Source organism: Emys orbicularis, chromosome 16 (genome assembly GCF_028017835.1).
Source record: "Emys orbicularis isolate rEmyOrb1 chromosome 16, rEmyOrb1.hap1, whole genome shotgun sequence".
Lineage (NCBI taxonomy): Eukaryota > Metazoa > Chordata > Testudines > Emydidae > Emys > Emys orbicularis.
The window spans coordinates 28,513,069-28,531,826 of record NC_088698.1 but is presented as its reverse complement, the minus strand read 5'-3'; the positions used below and the strand labels follow the sequence as shown (position 1 = coordinate 28,531,826).

At 38.2% G+C, this 18,758-nt stretch overlaps 1 protein-coding gene across 1 annotated transcript in view; it reads left to right on the top strand.

Moving 5' to 3' along the window:
- The window catches only part of HECTD4 (HECT domain E3 ubiquitin protein ligase 4), a 107,567-nt gene that overhangs the window by 27,393 nt on the left and 61,416 nt on the right, over positions 1 to 18,758 (top strand). Inside the window, exons 6-14 of the mRNA XM_065417694.1 lie at positions 1,007 to 1,145; positions 2,078 to 2,248; positions 4,217 to 4,409; positions 9,152 to 9,313; positions 9,417 to 9,530; positions 11,396 to 11,536; positions 11,921 to 12,153; positions 12,675 to 12,820; positions 15,268 to 15,338. Coding sequence (XP_065273766.1) covers positions 1,007 to 1,145; positions 2,078 to 2,248; positions 4,217 to 4,409; positions 9,152 to 9,313; positions 9,417 to 9,530; positions 11,396 to 11,536; positions 11,921 to 12,153; positions 12,675 to 12,820; positions 15,268 to 15,338 — 1,370 coding nt within the window. The remainder of the gene's footprint in view (positions 1 to 1,006; positions 1,146 to 2,077; positions 2,249 to 4,216; positions 4,410 to 9,151; positions 9,314 to 9,416; positions 9,531 to 11,395; positions 11,537 to 11,920; positions 12,154 to 12,674; positions 12,821 to 15,267; positions 15,339 to 18,758) is intronic.

Below are 18,758 nucleotides of genomic sequence, written 5' to 3'. Positions count from 1 at the left end.
AATCTCTGATATCCATTGGCCAGATGGAGCAAGGGGAGCTGATTGACCAGCATTTGCCAGCTCCCAGGATTTAACCTGAGTCAGGGGCCATGTGGAGGCCATGTGGAGCTCTTTTGACTCTGTTCCACCCTGAGCTAGGCATGGGAATCTGGCCTGACTGGTACTGCGAGACTAGCCAGTCACCCGTTTGGGGGGTCAGGGAGGAATTTTTTCTCCCATGAGCCAATTGGCAGAGGACCAAGGAATTTTTCACCTTTCCTCACAGCACCTTCAAGCCACAGTAGGCTGAGTAAGAATACGCTTAGTACCTAAATGAGGTACTTGGTTGAGTTATGAATTCATTGCAATTTACGGCGCTTCTCCAGTGGAGTTGAAAGGATAAAATTAATGGTTCCCAGAGGTAAAAAACCTGGGATTTTGGTGGTGGCCTTGGGCTCATGGGAGAGGGTGAGTCCCTCGTGGGTCAAGGTCCTGTTCCTTCTGTACCCTCCATCCCAGTCATGGAGGGGTGGGTGGTTGGACTCGGAACGAGCTGAGCCCTGAGGAGAGCCTACCCCAAGTTACTGTTTGGATGGTGGGGTTTACAGGGCTCCTACATTGGAACCAATGAAATGCCTGGTATAGGAGAGTATTGATGCTGGATGGGTAGTGCCACTTTCTTGTGTTTAAGTTTATTAAAAGTCGCGGCCTGCTGCTTAAAATCCATCCATCTCATTTCACCACCATGTCCGCATCAAACCTTGGTAGTTAGGAATTTATATCGCCTATGTTACAAATTTCAGCCCTGTGCAATTCACAATACAAATTATTAGCACCAAGATTGTTCTATCTCTTCATTCTTTCCTTGCTTATAATTCTTGAATCTTCAGAGTCTTCACATGCTTAAAACCAGTGCTACTACGTTAAATAGATACATGGATTTGTAGCTAGGTTCAAACAAAGCTCAAGAAATGTTTGAAAAGGCGCAGCATATTTAAAGGTTTGTAATGTCCTGCTTTTTCCCCAGAGGCTTTGTATACTGTCGTAACGAGGAGTTGGAGGCTGGATGGGTTGCTTTTGGCAATGGCAAACTTCTTCATCGGCCTGTCTCTTTTGATAATAAGCCTCACTCCCTTTTCCAGGTCATTGACCAGAATACCCTTCAGGTAAAAAAACCACCAAAACCCTCATGCCTTTATTTCATAATCATAATATAGTAAGGAAATGTTCTTAACTTGTCAAAAATAATAATAATACTGATGTACTTTCAGCAAAATTTCTAATTCAAATTTAATTAGTTCTCTTGTGCTGGGAGTTTGCTTTTTCCCTCCATGAAACTGCTTCTGCAGATTCTCACTGGTAGGTAGAGTTGCATGTCATGCCTCACAAACCATCTTACAAGTTACATTGTGTTACAGTGTTTATGCGCACACATCACAAATTAATAGTATTTTAAAACAAAGCAAACTGATATTTATCTTTAAACCAAATAGATTTAGAGCCTACCTATCCCCGATGCCTCCATTTTTCTTAAGTACAAGAATGGTTGGCACCTTCACTTCTCGCTATAATTGTGTTTTCAGATGAGCAACTATCCCTCCTGACAATGTTTTTCCATTGTGGTTTAAAGAAGTTTCACTGAAGAATAAGGAGTAAGGCTGTTTGTCTGTTTCCAGCCATATACAATATGTTTCCTCAAATTAAGTGTTTGGATTCCTCATTAAATGAGTTTCCTTCCAGAATTTTGAGCAGACATTTCAGTGAAGTAGGATAAAGCAGAGAACTATATTAATATTTACATTTTGCTAATGGTAATATGTACATTTTTCAGCAATTTGAAACCATGATCTTTTGTCTATTTTTAGATGGATAACTGTGTCTTGCTAGCATGGAATTTGTTAGTACGCAATACATCTATTTGGCAAACTGTATTCTCCCTCAAATCATAGCAAATTATAACTAGATAAGTAAGCCTAATAATGAGCCTTGCTCTAGAATAACTAAAAACACGCACTTTTTAAATTAATAGTCTGAAGAACAGCTTCAAAATGTGAACTGGACTCTCCTTCTTCTTTCTTGCTTTCCTACTGATCTCTAGGTATGTCACATACTCCCCATGCCAGTAAATCACTTCCCAGTTGGCAGTACTATGACCACAGTACATCTTTCTTCAGATGGTACCTATTTCTACTGGATCTGGTCTCCTGCAAGCCTGAATGAAAAAACACCAAAGGGACACTCTGTCTTTATGGATATTTTTGAACTTATAGTAAGTGTATTTTCAATTAAATTAGCAATTTGTTTGTTTATTTGTAGCAGACTTAGTTTAGTGACATGAATAACACTTCTTAAAATAGTAACATTTAATAAAGTTACTGGACATGTTAATTGTTCATTTGAGTGCTAGTACATAACTTGAGGAATACAGTCAAAACATTACAAGCAGTTGACATAGTGTTTAACAGGATGAAAAGCCATACTATAAAATCTGCACTTCCAAAGGACATTCCAATATTGCAGGCTTGCTTGTAACATGTGGTGTTAGTGTGAAATATATTATAGCATCATTATTATTCTGTTTCATACTGAAACAGTACTTTTAGTGTAAGTGCCATGTACTAAGTGGAGACTGCTTACTCCGTATTACTGTTTTACAACGCAATAAGATCATTTTAATAGAAGTTGTCTATATAAGGCTAAAAAAGTGCACTTTATCACTCAAGTCTACATTTTGTACTGATTTTTAAAAAATTATTTATTTACATTTTGGAGCTATACATGACAACAGTTTGTATTCCTTTCCTCTCAACAGCTCCTATACATCCTTGGTTGATACTCCTGAGGTGCAGAAGAAATGTTAAAAATGTAACACTCAGGTTTCAAGCTTGCACATAATTGCTGATATTTATTTAAATGGCACAGTCTCCAGCAGTTTAAACAAGTTCAGTTCTACAGAAGCTGAAACCATATCAATTTATTAACTTTTTTTGGCATTGGTACAACCCTTAGTATTGTCAGTACCAATAGACTTCTGCAGTGGTATACTGGAAGCAGTATAAATGGTAGAATTGATGAGCAAGAATCAGAAAGGTAGGACTGAAAGGCACCTCAGTAGGTCATCTAGTCCAGTCCCCTGCACTTAGGCAGGACTTAGAATTATCTAGATATGATACAGCTGTGGGCGACAGTGCAGGTTCTGACTCCATAACTTGCGGCAGACTCCCACTGTACTGACCCCCTGAACTATTATTCTCCAATTTGCATGGAATCTTGGGAATGAGTTGAGGACTTAAAAATAAATCTAATTTGGCAAACATATAAAGGGGAAGGGTCTTCCCATTCTTAAGGTAAGAGATTCTCCAATTCATTTCCTTTGTATATTACTAGAAAAAATGAGTTTCAGTTTCCGAATGACCTCCAGTTGGGTCCCTCTAGAATGTGAGCACTCTGGGCGGGTGGTTCTGGCCTTGGCGCTCTGTTAGGAACGTCTTTTGCAGGGGAAGCACTTTAGAAAAAGCTTTCACTCATTCCTGTAGAGAACTCAGCCACTGTCTGACTTTTTGTGGAGTTATTAGTTAAAATACTCAATTTATTAAATGTCTGATCTACACTAAATATTTTTACCAGCATAGCTATGTTGATTAGGGGTGTGCTTAAAAAAAAAAAAAATGACAAGCTGTATCTGTGCTTATGCTAATGTAACTTATATCTGTTCTCCGAATACCAGTATATTAGTATAACTATACTGGTAAAATCTTCTTGGGTTAGACACGGCCTAGAACTTTCCCAGAACTGCATTATGTAGGGAAAATCTTCCATCCAGTTTTTCAGCTAATGTGTGACTTAGACTTTTACAAAACTTACTCAGAAAATAAAAATAATTTTTAGTATATTATATTTGTTATAGTTAAAAAATCATCTAAATACTGGGTTTTGTATAATGTTAACTTCAACTTTATTTCTGGAAATTTATTTATGGCAACTGGACTATTACTGCTGTATTTTCCAAAGTAAGAAATGTCTAAAGATGATCAGTCATGATATGATTTTGGCCATGATATAATAATCTGTATTTCTAGGTATTTCAGTCACACCAATCACCTTGGTATCAGACTTCCTTGCATACAGCTGGATCTGGTTTTTGCTTCTCTTCTCATTTTGCAAGCATGGAGGAATAAAATCCTCAATCTCTTAGGGACTTAAATATCTAAGGATCTTTTTTTTTTCATTTGTATAGGTAGAAAATGATATATGTATAGCAAATCCTCTACAGGAGCGCATTATACTAATGAGAAAAGAGGGAGAATCTGCAAAGAGTATAAATGAGATGCTTCTGAGTAGGCTTTCAAGATACAGAGCCTCCCCATCAGCAACACTGGCTGCTCTAACTGGCTCTACAATTTCCAATACATTGAAAGAGGACCAAGCAGGTCAGAAGAGTTCTCTTCTCCTTTACTATACTTTTCCACTTTTGTTTGGAGTGATGCATATTTACAAAATTATTTCTCTAACTGTAGAATTTGAAAATCCTACATACCTGTACGTATAGTGTCTTTAAATTTAGGCTCTTTAAACTGCCATCATATACATTACTGTTACGAATTTCTTAGAATTTATTAAAATTCTTTAAAGTTGTGTGAATTTCTTGTAAAGATAATTGCTTTTGGAATACTTCATGCAAATACATACTTCAGTGCAAGTGCTTAACATTCAGAGTTCTAATAGCAAAATAACAGTTCATATTCATGTAAAATACACTGCTGCAAGGAAAAAAATTGATCATGCAAAAACTGTAGCTGTCGTAAACACAGCGCCCTTTTGTTGCTAGTTTACGGCTCAATTGTGCCACCCTTACTCTGATTGATAGTCCCATTGAAAGCTATAGGACTATTTCAAGAGTTACTCCTGGAGGAATCCTGCACTACTGCATGTTCGCATAATTAACGAGCTGTGCATATTAATTTTTTGTACAGAAAAAAGCTTCTGCCAAAATGTTGCTGCAGTTCTGTCTTTTGCTTACTAGAGGGTGCTGTGGCAATAGAACACAGCAGCAGCTCCCAGCTAGTGAGGGAAGAGAAAGAGCCTGCCTTCTTTGCAGCGCCTGTCAGGCCAGGCCAGGTCAGGAGACAGGGGCTATGGGAAGACGGACACCGGGGGTGCTGGGTGGGGGGTCAGAAAGGGGGTCATAAGGGCTAGTGGGGGAGGACAGACGGGCCAGGGGCTGAATGGGAGTGGAGGCACAGGGCCTTGGCGGGAGGGAGGTGCGGGGCTACATAGGGACAGGAGGTGGCTGAGTGGGGGCACAGAGACACATGGGGAGGGAGTGCAGAGGTAAATAGGGATGGGAGTGGATGGGTGGGGACACAGAGACACATGGGGACGGGGGGGTACAAGGACACACAGGGATGGGGAGTGGCTGCGTGGGGGTACAGAGACACATGGGGATGGGGGAGGTGGTACAGGGACACATAGGGACAGGGGAGTGGCTGGGTGGGGGCACAGAGACACATGGGGACGGGGAGGGGGTACAGAGCCACTTGGGGACAGGGGGAGGGGTGCAGGACCACATGGGGATGGGGGGAGTGGGTGTCTGAGTTGGGGTGGAGGGACACATCGGAGTGCAGGAACACGGGAACAGGAGCAGATGTGTCTGTCTGAATGGGAGAGGCTAGGTGTCAGCCAGGGTCTGCATGGGGTATGCTCCCTAACAATACCTCCCCGCCCCTCCTCCCCAAAAACCTCTTCCATACTTTTCCCACCCAGACCCAACAACCCTCCAAGTTCACACCCAGGCTCCTTCCTAGCAATTTACTTCCATCTCCCTCAGCTCCTCCGTTACCCCTGACTTTCCCAAGCCTTTGCACTGCTTCTGAGGGGTGCTGGAAATATGGTTCTGTATTGTAGTTTAAATGAATTACTCAGAGTTCTGTATTAATATGCCTAGTAAGGAATATATTTGTCAAAAAACATTAACTGAATCTTTTTTGTTGTCTGTATTGTTACAGACAAACTTGCTGACAGGCATTTTGAAATAAATGACCAAAAATAATTGAAACTGGTGTGATTATATTGTGTTATTTTGACAAGTAAAATATGCAGAATTTTGAAATATTGTGTGCAGAATTTTTTAATTGCAATTTTTTTAATTTTTTGGTGCAGAATTCCCCCAGGAGTAAAGAGTAAGGTATCACTCAGTATTTGTCACTGGCATAAAATATTAAGAATACGATATACTCAGTAGACTGGTAGGAATTGTAGAAAAGTAGGGTAAAAATCAAATTAATTTGTAGTGCAGATTGATCTTGAATTATTTTTACAGGCCATCTGGATCCCTCTGTCTCAATGTTATTATAAACTCCTTTAATTGGACTAAAAAGAAAAATTCATCAGCCATAACTTATAGAGCTTTCCTAGATTTTGGTGAAACTTATTTCACTGAAGATCTCATAATACTTTGATTTTAGTCAGGTAGCTCCTCTCTTCTATTTAATTCTACACTTCCAAAAGATCGAATGTCCAAGAATAAAACTAATGGCTAGACTATGGGACTGGTGTGTCAGACAAAACTGACTTGATTACCCTCCCAGAAAATTAATTTTATTGTCAACTCCATGGTTAAGTGATTATTTGTTGTTGTTTTTTTGTCCTTAAAGGACCAAGATATCATCTTTGATATGGGGATGGGGAGATGCAGCCTGTGAAGGGATTTGAGGAGAAGCAGAAGGTGGTTGGAGTGGCAACCAAGAGGAGTTTAGCAGATGTATTCTGAATTGATTTGAGGAGGATCATATGATTTTCATGGAGACCAAAGATGACATTGGAGTAGTTATGTGTAAGATTATCAGGGTTTAGGCCAGAGTTTTGGTAGGGGGTATAGAAAGGAAAGTTTAGATTCTGGAGATAATGTAGAAAGAAAGCTGACAGGATTTCATGATAGATTTGATCTGGGGGAGAAAATGAAGGAAGAGTAAAAATAACCCCCAGGATTGTGAGCCTGTGTGGGGAGAGGGTAATGGAATAGCCAATGAGATGAAGATAGGAGGAAAATGAGAGGCTAGATGCATGTGGGGTCTCATGCGGCGCGGATAAAGCACACTACCAATGTGGTTGCGAGCTGACTCAAGCTGACTCCAACTCTGTTTATTACAAGCTTTCTTTTATAGTCTTTCTTAACATTACATAACACAATTAGGCTATAATTACACATCTACCGATTGGACAAGAAGGAGAATCATGTGTTTATCACATGTATAGCCCCACACCGATTGGTTCAATTGTTCCTTACATAAGGCCTCATCTTATATAACCACCAGGGGGCCTTACATAAGGCCTCATCTTATGTAACCACCAGGGGGCCTTACATAAGGCCATGATTTATTGCCAGGCAAGTGTCCCATCGTGACCCTTACCCTCTCATGGAACTTTACATCCCCACAGATGCATAAGTGATTTCATAAGGATTTAAAAATGGCATTAGTAGTACGAGGCAATACTTAGAGGCCTTAAAAATCTTCCAAGAAATCCAAAAGGATCTTTTCCTTCAGAAGATGTTTCACTTTTAGGTTATAAATAAAGGCTTACATGGAACCATTGACAAACCTGTAACAATAGCATGGTGAATTATTTTCTTCTGGCATTATTAATCCTTACTATGAATAGGATACTTCAGAAAATCCTAAATCAATTTCCAGTAAGTGTCCCAAGCTCTCAAAATGAACTTTAACATTTCTGTTGGCAGTAGAAATTGTTAATCATATTCTTAGTTTTTTATGCCAGTGACTGTGTGTGTTGTGAAATTTCATTATACGTGTGTAGACTCATATTGAGGTGAGGGATACTCCAGTGGTGATACACCATATTGTTTGGGACATCAATAAACAAGTGGTCCAATTCCCATTCAAAGCACTCACCGAGTACTCTTTTCACACTGTAGCACTGTTGGAATTGCTTTTTGGGCACTATTCTGCAGTACCTCTTCATTATTGATGAAATAGCAAATATGTGTGACATAGTTATTGGTATTCTGATTAATTGTTTATATATTACAGTATTACTGTTCTTTATGACCTTATTGAAACTACTATATTAGTTTCACTTTATTCAAACACCCTGTCTAAACTAGCGTACTAATCACCTTTCTTTGCATTCTGAGGATTTTTTTTAAAGTTCCTTTTCAGGACAAACTTTCTACGTGTATGTCTTGAATAGTTCTCTTCCTTTTTTCAAATATGCATTAAACAACCTGGAACCCTGGGTTCACTGACTAATGGTGAGATTACTGTATGCATATGGATTTTAAAAATCTCATGGATCCAGTTACATGTTGTTATAAGTTCCTCAGTTAAGAAAATGCTCTCTCTCTAACCAGTGGAATGTACATTTACACCACTGCAAATATTTTCCTAATGTTTTTGCACTTACCCTTTAGATTGTGACAGGGAGTGGAAAGAGGTATAATGGAGATCTTGTAAAAGCTGTATGTTGCCTAGTAGTGAATAGGAGTGCTTCAGAAAATAAAATATGGGTTCCTCTTGAACAGTATTCAGAGCAATGTTGATCAGCTTTGGCTGGAGCTCCACCCTCACCACCTTGGCTGGAAGTTAGATCACCATGCTTTACTGGATATGGGACCAGGGTAGGGGGATTTCAAGGGATTAAAAAGTGGTAGTGAATGCCTCTTGTCTTAAAACTTCCTTGGGCTTTAAAATGGTGCTCATGATATTTTACCATCTTAGACATCCCTAGGACAGATTTTTGTTTGCTTCTCTGTATATTATACCTTCTATTAGCTTTTAGGTTTCTATTTTTTTCCTGATGTTGTTGTTGTTTGTTGTTGATGTCATCATCGTCATTATGGAAACTAGGGCTTATTATTTTTATTCATATTTAAAGATTGTTTTATTCAAATTATATTTTAAAATGCCACTGAAACCGTGCATGCCCTCTGAGGAATTATCTCCTAATGAGTGGGGGGGATCTTTAGAGTCCACTGGCCAGCCCCACAAGTAACTTCCAAAGCCTGCAAAAATGTTAGATTTATCAGTATTTCTGATGGATTTATTTAAACTCCAAAACAGATTATATTTAAGACTTCTATCTTGCTTGCTCTCCATATCTTACTAATTGTTTAGAGAAATAATTGTTTGATTCATTGCTTTATTTAACATTTCAGCTGCTAACACTAGTTGTGGGCTACCACTAAAAATGTTACGAAAGACTCCAATGTACACATGTGGAACATATTTGGTGATGTTGGTCCCACCTCCAGGTGGGTCAGGCAGCTCTGCGACACGATCACTGTTTGGTGGGACAAGTGGTTTGTCATCTTTGAAAAGTAAGTTCTTTTTTTTGTTATCCTTACAGCAGATTTCAGAGACTCTCTTCTTTATCATATTTTAAACGTTTGAGAAATTAATTGGAGAATTTTTTTTTAAAAGTTCTTGCTTCTAGCTTGGTATACAATATTTCGGATGGGCAGTTCACAAGCCGAGCGGATCTCATTGATGCCGCAGGAAGTTCGCTTGGACGTGGTGCTCTAATACCAGGACTTGGTAAGAAATACATTTATTTTTAGGGACATTCAGTATTGTAGATAGTAATCTCTATTTTCTAAATTATTTCTTTCAATTTCCAGTAACTTCCACTTCTTTTTGGTAAAAATTAAATAAAATTACAACTTAGAAGATGTGATGTGAAAATTCTAAAGGAAAGCTTTTTTCCTGGTTTCTTATGCTTTGGTTTGCAAGTTTTGAAGGTGCACTCTGTCTTCTAGAGAGTGAGAAGAGGTATTGACCTTAGGTGGAGAGAACTTGGAAGGTTTTTTTAATATCTGTTGTATTACAGACTCTTAAAAGAAAGAGTCAGTGTTTAGAAGATTTGAACTTTCCTATCTTCACTTTAAAAAATAAATGTATTAACCAGGAAGATGTTCTGCTTATATTTTCTTATTTCCCTGTGACTTTGGTTTTCACGACTTCACTTGAATTTGCATTCTGGACTTGGATTGCTTCTGCCAGCTTAATAGTCAGAATGATACAAAATAGAATAGGAATAAATTGTTAAACACCGGCTATGCGAGATAGCTGGCGAGGGATAGCTCAGTGGTTTGAGCTTTGGCCTGCTAAACCCAGGGTTGTGAGTTCAATCCTTGAGGGGGCCATTTAGGGATTGGGGGCAAAAATCTGTCGGGGACAGTACTTGGTCCTGCTGTGAAGGCAGGGGTCTGGACTCAATGACCTTTCAAGGTCCCTTCCAGTTCTGTGTGATAAGTATATCTCCATATAATAGATACCAACAGGTTTTAAACAATGCTTAATTAAAATGTTAACTAGGATCTGTATAGGACTCGCGTTGACAAGGATCAAAGGTATAATTTTTTTTAATGTTCGTTAAAACACTTTGGCCAACATGTTTTGAAACTCTAGCGCAGACAGGGCTAGGAGTATGTTAACATGTTAATCCATCAAGCTGAAGGTTCACCTCAATCCGCTTAACGTCTGTCACAATACAACTAGTCCAGTCTAACCTTGAGTTTTGAAATGTGCTTAAATATCTTCTATCCTAGTCTAGACAAGCCTATAGAAGAATTTTCTGCAATCTCATGCAGTGGGGATACTGCCAAGTTCATACTTTTCCTCTCTCTTCTTTATATAATTTCTAAAGATCCAGCTATGACGCTCTCTTGTTTTTTCGATGTATTGTGCCCACTTGTAAGCTCCTCAGGCCAGAGGTCTGTTTGCCCACCACTCTTCACCAGTTGTACAGCACCATACATGCCACCAGCTCTAAATAACCTGCAAAGTAGTAACAGCAAGGCTATTAAATTAAAAACAAATGCAATTAATTATGAATAGAGATAGCTAAAATATTTGAAACTGCTTTATCTATTTTTCTTGAACAGCAGCATAAGCAGGGGTAAAAATTTTGAGGTCCATGGTAACTTTTAAAAAAAATTGAATGACATAACATTTCCCCCCCCCCCCCCTGTCCATCACTAAGTACGGTAATTTTGTCAAGTGTCTGTCGTGCAACATGGTGGTGCCGACCCCTGAGCATAAGATGCTAGCCCCAGCATTTCAGCCAGTTGACTAATTGGTAGCAGGCAATTTGAGTGATAAGGACACAGGAATACGAAATATAGCACTTAAGGCATTTATTTGTTGGTACATGAGGGGTTTGCACTAACCACATTAGGAAATTTGCTTTAAAAGATTGTTATTCTTAACCCTTATCTTTAAGCAGCTTGATGTGTCACATAATGTAATTGAATTAACTTTAGAAAACACATTAAATCCACATCTGATATAGCAATGTTTGAATTGCTTTCCAAGAAAAAAATTCCAATAGAAAATACTATCATCAGACAACTTTTTAATAAATAAACTATTTTGATTTTTTTTGTACATTCTCTCTTCAGGTGCATGTTATGATACTATGAATAACATGATATGGACGTGCTCTAATGACTATATTGATCAATGGTGTAATCCTGGAAACCAAGCATTCCATTATGTCTGTCAGAGACTGGGAGTTAGTCATATCATCACAGAGCCTAGAGGTGAGCATATATTCAGCACTTTGTATAAGTGTAAGTAATATATGAGATTAACGTAGTCTAAACTCACATAAAGCACTGAACATACTTTCTTCAGAAAGCCACAAGATTAGTTACAGCATATTACAAAATTACTTGATCTTTATTGAAGATAAGAAAAAAGCTTTTTTGTGCATGTTTATTGGTTTTCTGACTTCTGCCTTTAACACTTCTAAAAACTTGACCAGAAATCTCTTACCTTTAGTGCAGACGATAGCTCTGAAGTGCTGCAGAATTTCAGTGATGCTAATGATGGTTTCATAACATATTTTAAAAAGGAATGTAAACTTGATATATGCACCTCTGTGTTCATAGAGAAAAGAATGTCCATTTATTTTTTTCTTTCAGGAGATGCTATAACCACAAATGAGGTTATCAACCAGTTATTGCACCATGTTGGTGCCATGTGCATACACCAACTAAATCTGCTTGCAGCCAGTAACAATCTCCCAATAACAAATTTTTTGGGCAAACAACATCCAATTGAAGCACATCATCTCAGCAGTATTTGCGACATCATGGAGAAAGCTATGGTGAATGGAGATACTTGCATTATACGCTGCATCCTTGTTGTCTTTCAGGTATAAACAAATCTTAAATATATTTTAAAATAAACTCTGGAAAGGAGACTTTAAGAATGCAGATCAACAAGTAAGCCTTTTTTTAAATGAATCGTGACTTTGTATTGAGTAGAGAAGAGCTAATGGACATTAACCTAGAGATAACTTCTTATTTTGCATTTCTAGAATGTGTTATAGTCTAAAATTAGACCCCTATGAGTTCTTATCTATGTTTTACAAATTGGATAAGATCCAGAGAGGTTAAGTTATTTGCTCAAGGACAAGGGTGGTTTGTCTAGTTTTTGTTAAGGCTCTGATCACAGACTCAGTAGATCTGGATTCAATTCCTGATTACCACCAACTTTGAGCAACCTTGGAGAAATTATTTAGAGTGTTGGCCATAAAAATCTTTAAAGTTGGCCTAACTCTGCTTCCATTTGAGCCACTATGTTATAGGGGCTTTCCTGTATAAAGCACTTTTCTTGAGTAGAAAAGAAATTTGTTTTTAATATTGCTGTATTTTCTAACTATCGTTTTTGTAGGTGGTTTTTAAATTTTTCTTCAGCCCCCAAACTGAGAGAAACAGAGACATTGTTAGAAGGTCTGGCCTTTTACTTTGGCAGTTATTGATGGCACCAAAGAGCCAGATTTGCCCTGAAATTCAGAAGGAGGTCTGTCTAGCAATCAGGTAAATATCAATGTTACTTTGTCAAACAAAGTGAAACTAAGATCTTAATGATAGTTATGAAAAATCATAACCTGACTGTAATTTCTTAGTTTACTGTTGTTTCTTAGTTCACTGAGCCATTCAAGTTAAAAATACAGCTAATCTGAACTTTATTATAAGAATCCAGGATTTTGTGTGTAAACTATGCGTGTGGCAAATTTTAGATAAATATGATCAGATCTTGCAAATTTGGTTGGTTTGGAGGGGAAGAAAAATGCAGGATGTTATATTAAGTGGCGAGGGTGATGCAGTATGCAATAACTACATTATGCCTACTTTAAATTGCTCCTGCAGTTCCTATTGGCTACACTTTTTCTTTTAACCTAACCAGGAGTATGGTGTTAAATAGCTGTCAGTTTCACCCAAGAGTTGTCTGCATTTCAGTGAGGGGTGCAGTGTGTTTGTGTGTGTGGTTTATATATGCTCTGAGGTGAAAGAATCTGTGTAAATGATGGTGGTTAGAGCAATGTTTCAGAAAGCAGATTTGAGACTTTTTGGGGGGTGACCAGGGGTGTGGAGACAAGTGGAGTGAGTGGGGTTTGGGGATGCTATAGGTTGAGGATGATTTCGGAAAAGTATGAAATGGGTTGCAAGGATGTCCAGGTGGCTTGGGGTGGCGGGAGACTTGTGTTTAGGGATGAGGAACGTGTGTTGTATAGACGTCCTGGGATGGGGTGAGCCCAATGTCTTTGTGTTGTGGCATCAGCACCTAACAGTATTATCCAAGCAGATGCTTCAGCTCCCCAGCACACTGGGCACTAGTGCTGAAGGAGCAGTGTCACTGAGCCTGAACGGCACTGCTGTCTCATTTGAGCTACAAGCTGTGAAACTTTTCTGTGGTTTGTCATGACAGCAGAGTGACCAAGTTGAGGACAATAAAGTGGAAAAAATGCAATTGTGTATCAAGAGAATCCAAAAATGTGCATCTCAAGGGCAAAGAATGTTGTCTCAGGTGTCTTAATCACAGATTGTAAATCTGCTTTCAAGTGGGAAATCTTCCAAAGCTTGAGAACAAAATCTTCCAAAGATCAACCTGTGTGCCTTTCTTATAAACCACTAAGTTACAAAATGTATACAGCCATTTAAATGTACTAGAGGATAGTAGTACCTCTTTGGTTTGAAGGCCGTCTTTTCAGGTTTTATATATGCTGCTGACTGTTTACACAGCGGATATTGATAGAACAGTTAAGTAGTTGTTACAGTATTTGACTAGATTCATTGTTTTTGGTCAGCAAATACATTAAAGCATTGTAGCTTATGTAAGCAAAGGAGCAGATCAGTAAAGATCAGGAAGGATTTCTTCTTATTGTAGTAATAATAAATTCCAAGTTAACTTTGAGGTTCATATTTTCTGACTTAAATTTTGAATTAAATAAATTGTGTTGTAAAGTACTATGAAATGTAGGCTCTCCAGGTGGTGGTGGCTATTCTAAGGCTACATTTCAAAGAGACTTGACTGTGATCAGTCTTGGAGTCAGTGACTGAGTTGGGAAAAAACTGCAGAAATCTTGGCTCTAGTTCACTCTTGTAAAATGAACAGTAGACCACACACTTATGTTTGGTATGAGATACATTTAATAAGGTAAAATATGTCCATATAGTAGCTCCTTTAACACTATAAGCAATCAGGAGCACACGCCTGTGCACAAGGGTGATCTTTTACCCTTGATATGGTGAATAATTTATGCAGAGGGGACAAACTATTAAAGGGGGGGGGAGACTAAATTTTTTTTTTTTTTTTTGGAGGTGTATCTATAGCAGTGCAGTTCCAACATTACTGTACTTCTGGCTCCCCACTTAGTTTAAAGAAGGATTTCCATAATGGGTCAAAGGTTAATGAGGTTAAAGGAGTTAATACCAGTCAAAGTTCTTGGCTACTGGCTTTCATTTCCTATAGCTCTTATTTCAGATATTTGATTTGCTGCTTTCTATCTCTCTCCACCACTGTTCTGCTCGGATTTGCAGTAAAGCCGTCATCCTGTGTTTGACATTGGTCTGTTTGTTACAGAAATGACTGTGCTATCATATGTTACAATGATGACTTCACTGTAGGATTTGTCAGGAGGGAGCAGATGGCTCGGAGAGGGGGAAATCCTCTGCTTATACAACAAAACTTCTTTGATTAGCAGAAATCACAGAGGAAACATTGCAATTATATGACAGATAAATTAATCTAAATGTTAAGATGTGTTGGACATCTCTCCTTAGTATAAAAATATCTCTTTATAAAAATTCAGGCAACCATATGGAATAATTCTAAGGGTGATAGCTATACAATTGTAAGCTCCAATTTTTAATGTTCTGTTTCCCATGTTTATAATGGAACTATTTTCCTTTCACTCATTATAAACAAATGTTAAATTCGACTTTTGATTCCTCCCTCTCCCCACCTTTTTTTTTCTTCTTAGCTCTGGCTTAAATATCCTATATCCTGGAGAAGTGGAAATTAATAACTTACTTAAGTTGGTCTTGACGGAAGGTGAGTTCTTATTGATACTCTGGAGAATAATTTTTTAAATTTAAAAACTAAGCAGAAAGAGGGCAGTTTTGTCTTTTTTCCTGTTAGTACTTTTTATTTCTGGAATTAAAGAAGTTCAGGAAAAAGGTTGAATGTTAGACTATCATAAACTAGCACCTCCTTGGAAGTTATAGAATGTTTTAAATTCTCAATGCTTTGCCTGGATGTGTGGGGAAGGTGAAACACTGTATCAGAGTAATGGCAAGATCTAACTTAAAACTAGAAAGGTTTACAAATCTGTTTTGACATTATTCATAATGTACTTTGTCTAGCTTAAATATTGTACCTAGTAGGTACACAGCAATTCCTCAGAAAGGGCCCTCGTCATACACACATCTCCATTGTATATCATTTGAAAAATTATTTTATGTATGTGTAGATGAGGGACGATGTGGAACTGTCAAGTGGTGTCGTAAATCTGTAGGTGAGGTGAAACAATGAGACTCCAGTTGAGTTCCAGAAACATTGCAACATCACTGACTACAGTTTTTACTGTTTAAGTTAATTTCAGTATCTTAATGTGGTGTTCAAAGCTACCAAACGACAATGTAGTAAAATATGTGTATTAGTTTTACATGGGCAAGTATTTATTTCCCCCAAAAATTATAAAGCTGTTTAGCATGTGGCAAAAATGGTGAATACCAACATTTTGCAATATGCTAACACGAATTGTTTTCACATTGCACATTCTTAATTGTCAAAATCTCTCAAGTGATTTTAATAGTTCTCTATATTTTCAATTGAAATTTGCTGACCAGATCAGTCTCACTGAAGGTTGTGTAGCAGTAGATTGTGTGCCCATAGTTCGTACTGTGTAGTGGGTAGATATAAATGAATGTGAATTCCTAATACAATGCTTTGTCATTTGCAAGATTTTGTACATACAATGTAGCATCTAGTCTGCCTGATAGGTTTTAATTTGTAATTGCTTATGCATGCAGTACTAGCCTTTGAAATATTCTAGAAATTAGCTTTTAATTCAGTTACACATATGCACAGGTCAGTATTAGAGTTAAAGATGACAGTACACAGCTTCATATTATGAATATGTAAAAGCTATGAGAGAAAGAAGTGACCTAACCAGAAGTAATGAAAACTAAGTCCACAAACAAGTCCTTGCCTCTGCACTGAAGAGGGATGAAGAGCATGTTATAGCTCTTACCAACCATGTCATCAACAATATGACAAGCCCATTTGACCCTGAAGCACATCCAGGGGTACTTATCAAAATATCTACTAAACTGCATGTAACATCAGTGTTACAGGAGCTCTACTGAAAATAGCAGATGTTGATGAAGAACAAATGGAGAGATTTGTGAGAGGTGCACTTGATTCTGAAGAGAGAGACAGCTTCTTCAGCCGCCCAATCAAGAAATCTGGCATCAAAATACTTGCTGACATGGCCAAGAAGAACAAATTTAAGCCTGGCAAGGGAGGCACAATCACAGCAGATACCAGTTTTCCACAGAGCCTTGTCCTTTGCAAGATGCAATGATGATGTTTCAATGGGAATTGTTCTTAGTCAGCCAGTAAGACCTGTGCCTTTGTCCCGCTGATGGAACAATGAGAAGAACAGACAAAGCTGAATTAGGGTATCAGCTGTAAAATCAAGCTGGAATAATTCATGAGCTAAGAGCATGCAACAAAGAAACCACAGTGTACATCCGAGATGCCATAGCTGTCATACAAATGATGACTGAAGACAAATTCCACACGTTCGATGAATGGGCTGCTGAGTATGAGAGGCAGGTCCAAAAAGGATTTGACAAAGCTAATTCTGTAATTGAAGTCTGAAGACAAATATGACAACAGTAACTCTGTGAAAACTGCAGAAAGACAGTGCTGGACAGGATTTAAGGATGGATGCAAGAAATACCAGGCCATTGGTGGACATCCTGTGCCTCAGTGAAAAAAGTTTCTAAAGTTAGCATCCAGTAAGCAGTCACTTGTAAAATTCCTCTGTGAATTTATGGTTCAAAATCTACCTGACAGTGTAGGAGCACACCCAACACAAATACTCCTTGATTGAGTCTTTTCCAATGGTGAAGGAGCAAAGTCCATCACCAGTAGAGGTATTGCAGAAGCCCAGGACTTGCACAGCACTCAAGTGGAAGTGGACAGAAGAATGCTTCTGCATGCTGTATATACCAATATGGCATTTGAGTCTCTTTGTATCAAAGAAACTGTAGTAATTAGGTCACCTGATGCACATGTTTTGATCCTTGCTGTTCTCTTCTTTCCAAGAATGGAACATACAGATAATGTGCGGATTGAAACAGGTACCATTACCAGCACAGCTGACAAGCGTTGCTTCATACCCGTTCATGCAATTTGTGATGCATGTACTTCCTGTTGTACATATTAACAGGATGACTGTGTCATCCCTATTTGGTGCTCGGAAAAAAATTGTTGTCAAAACAAAGGGAACTTACCACTTAAGAGATCTTGCCAAATTGGAAGAGAGTGCTGGACAAGCCACAGTTTTTGCAGCAAGGAAGTTGGTAGCAGTGCTGTGGTCAGACAAAAAAAGAAAAGATGCACAGAGACCTGAATTGCTTGTGCCTCAATCTAGCCATCAAAAAGGACAAGTCACTGGCCAAACTCTCACTGGCCTAGGGAGGTTGTGGAATCTCCATCTCTGGAGATATTTAAGAGTAGGTTAGATAAATGTCTATCAGGGATGGTCTAGACAGTATTTGGTCCTGCCAGGCGGGCAGGGGACTGGACTTGATGACCTCTCGAGGTCCCTTCCAGTCCTAGAATCTATGAATCTATGAATCTGAGTTTCTATAAGACCTTATTTGTACCAGTAGGGGTCGCTGCACAGTCAACTGTCTGTAGCCAGGACAGTCTTCCCTGCATAGACCTATGTACATGCCAAGGCAGTAAAGACTATGGTAACCCACTCACTCCCGACAGAGATCATAATGATGAACAAGATGATGATGATGTTAACTAAAAATGTCACCAGTGCTAAAAAAAATTATATAGCACACAGGTTAAGAAGAGAGTGTCTGTACATCTGGGTATATTGCTTAGATTATCCACAATACAAAGTTTGTTTTAAAAAGTGATAAGATATATATATATATATATATATATATATATATATATATATATATATATATATATATATATATATATATATATAATATGAGTGCATAATCAGGAATAACCCAAATTAAGGTGAATAAATTTAGCAATACAGTTTAGATATTAGAATCCGAATACTCGGGTACATCACTAATGAAAAGTTATACAGAGAGTTGGTTGTAGAAAGCAAATATAAGAATGAGTGTAGATTGTCCCTCAGTAATTGAGCATTTAGGGTAGATTGTGCAGTTGGAAAATACAATCCATGAAGAAAGTATTTCAGTTACT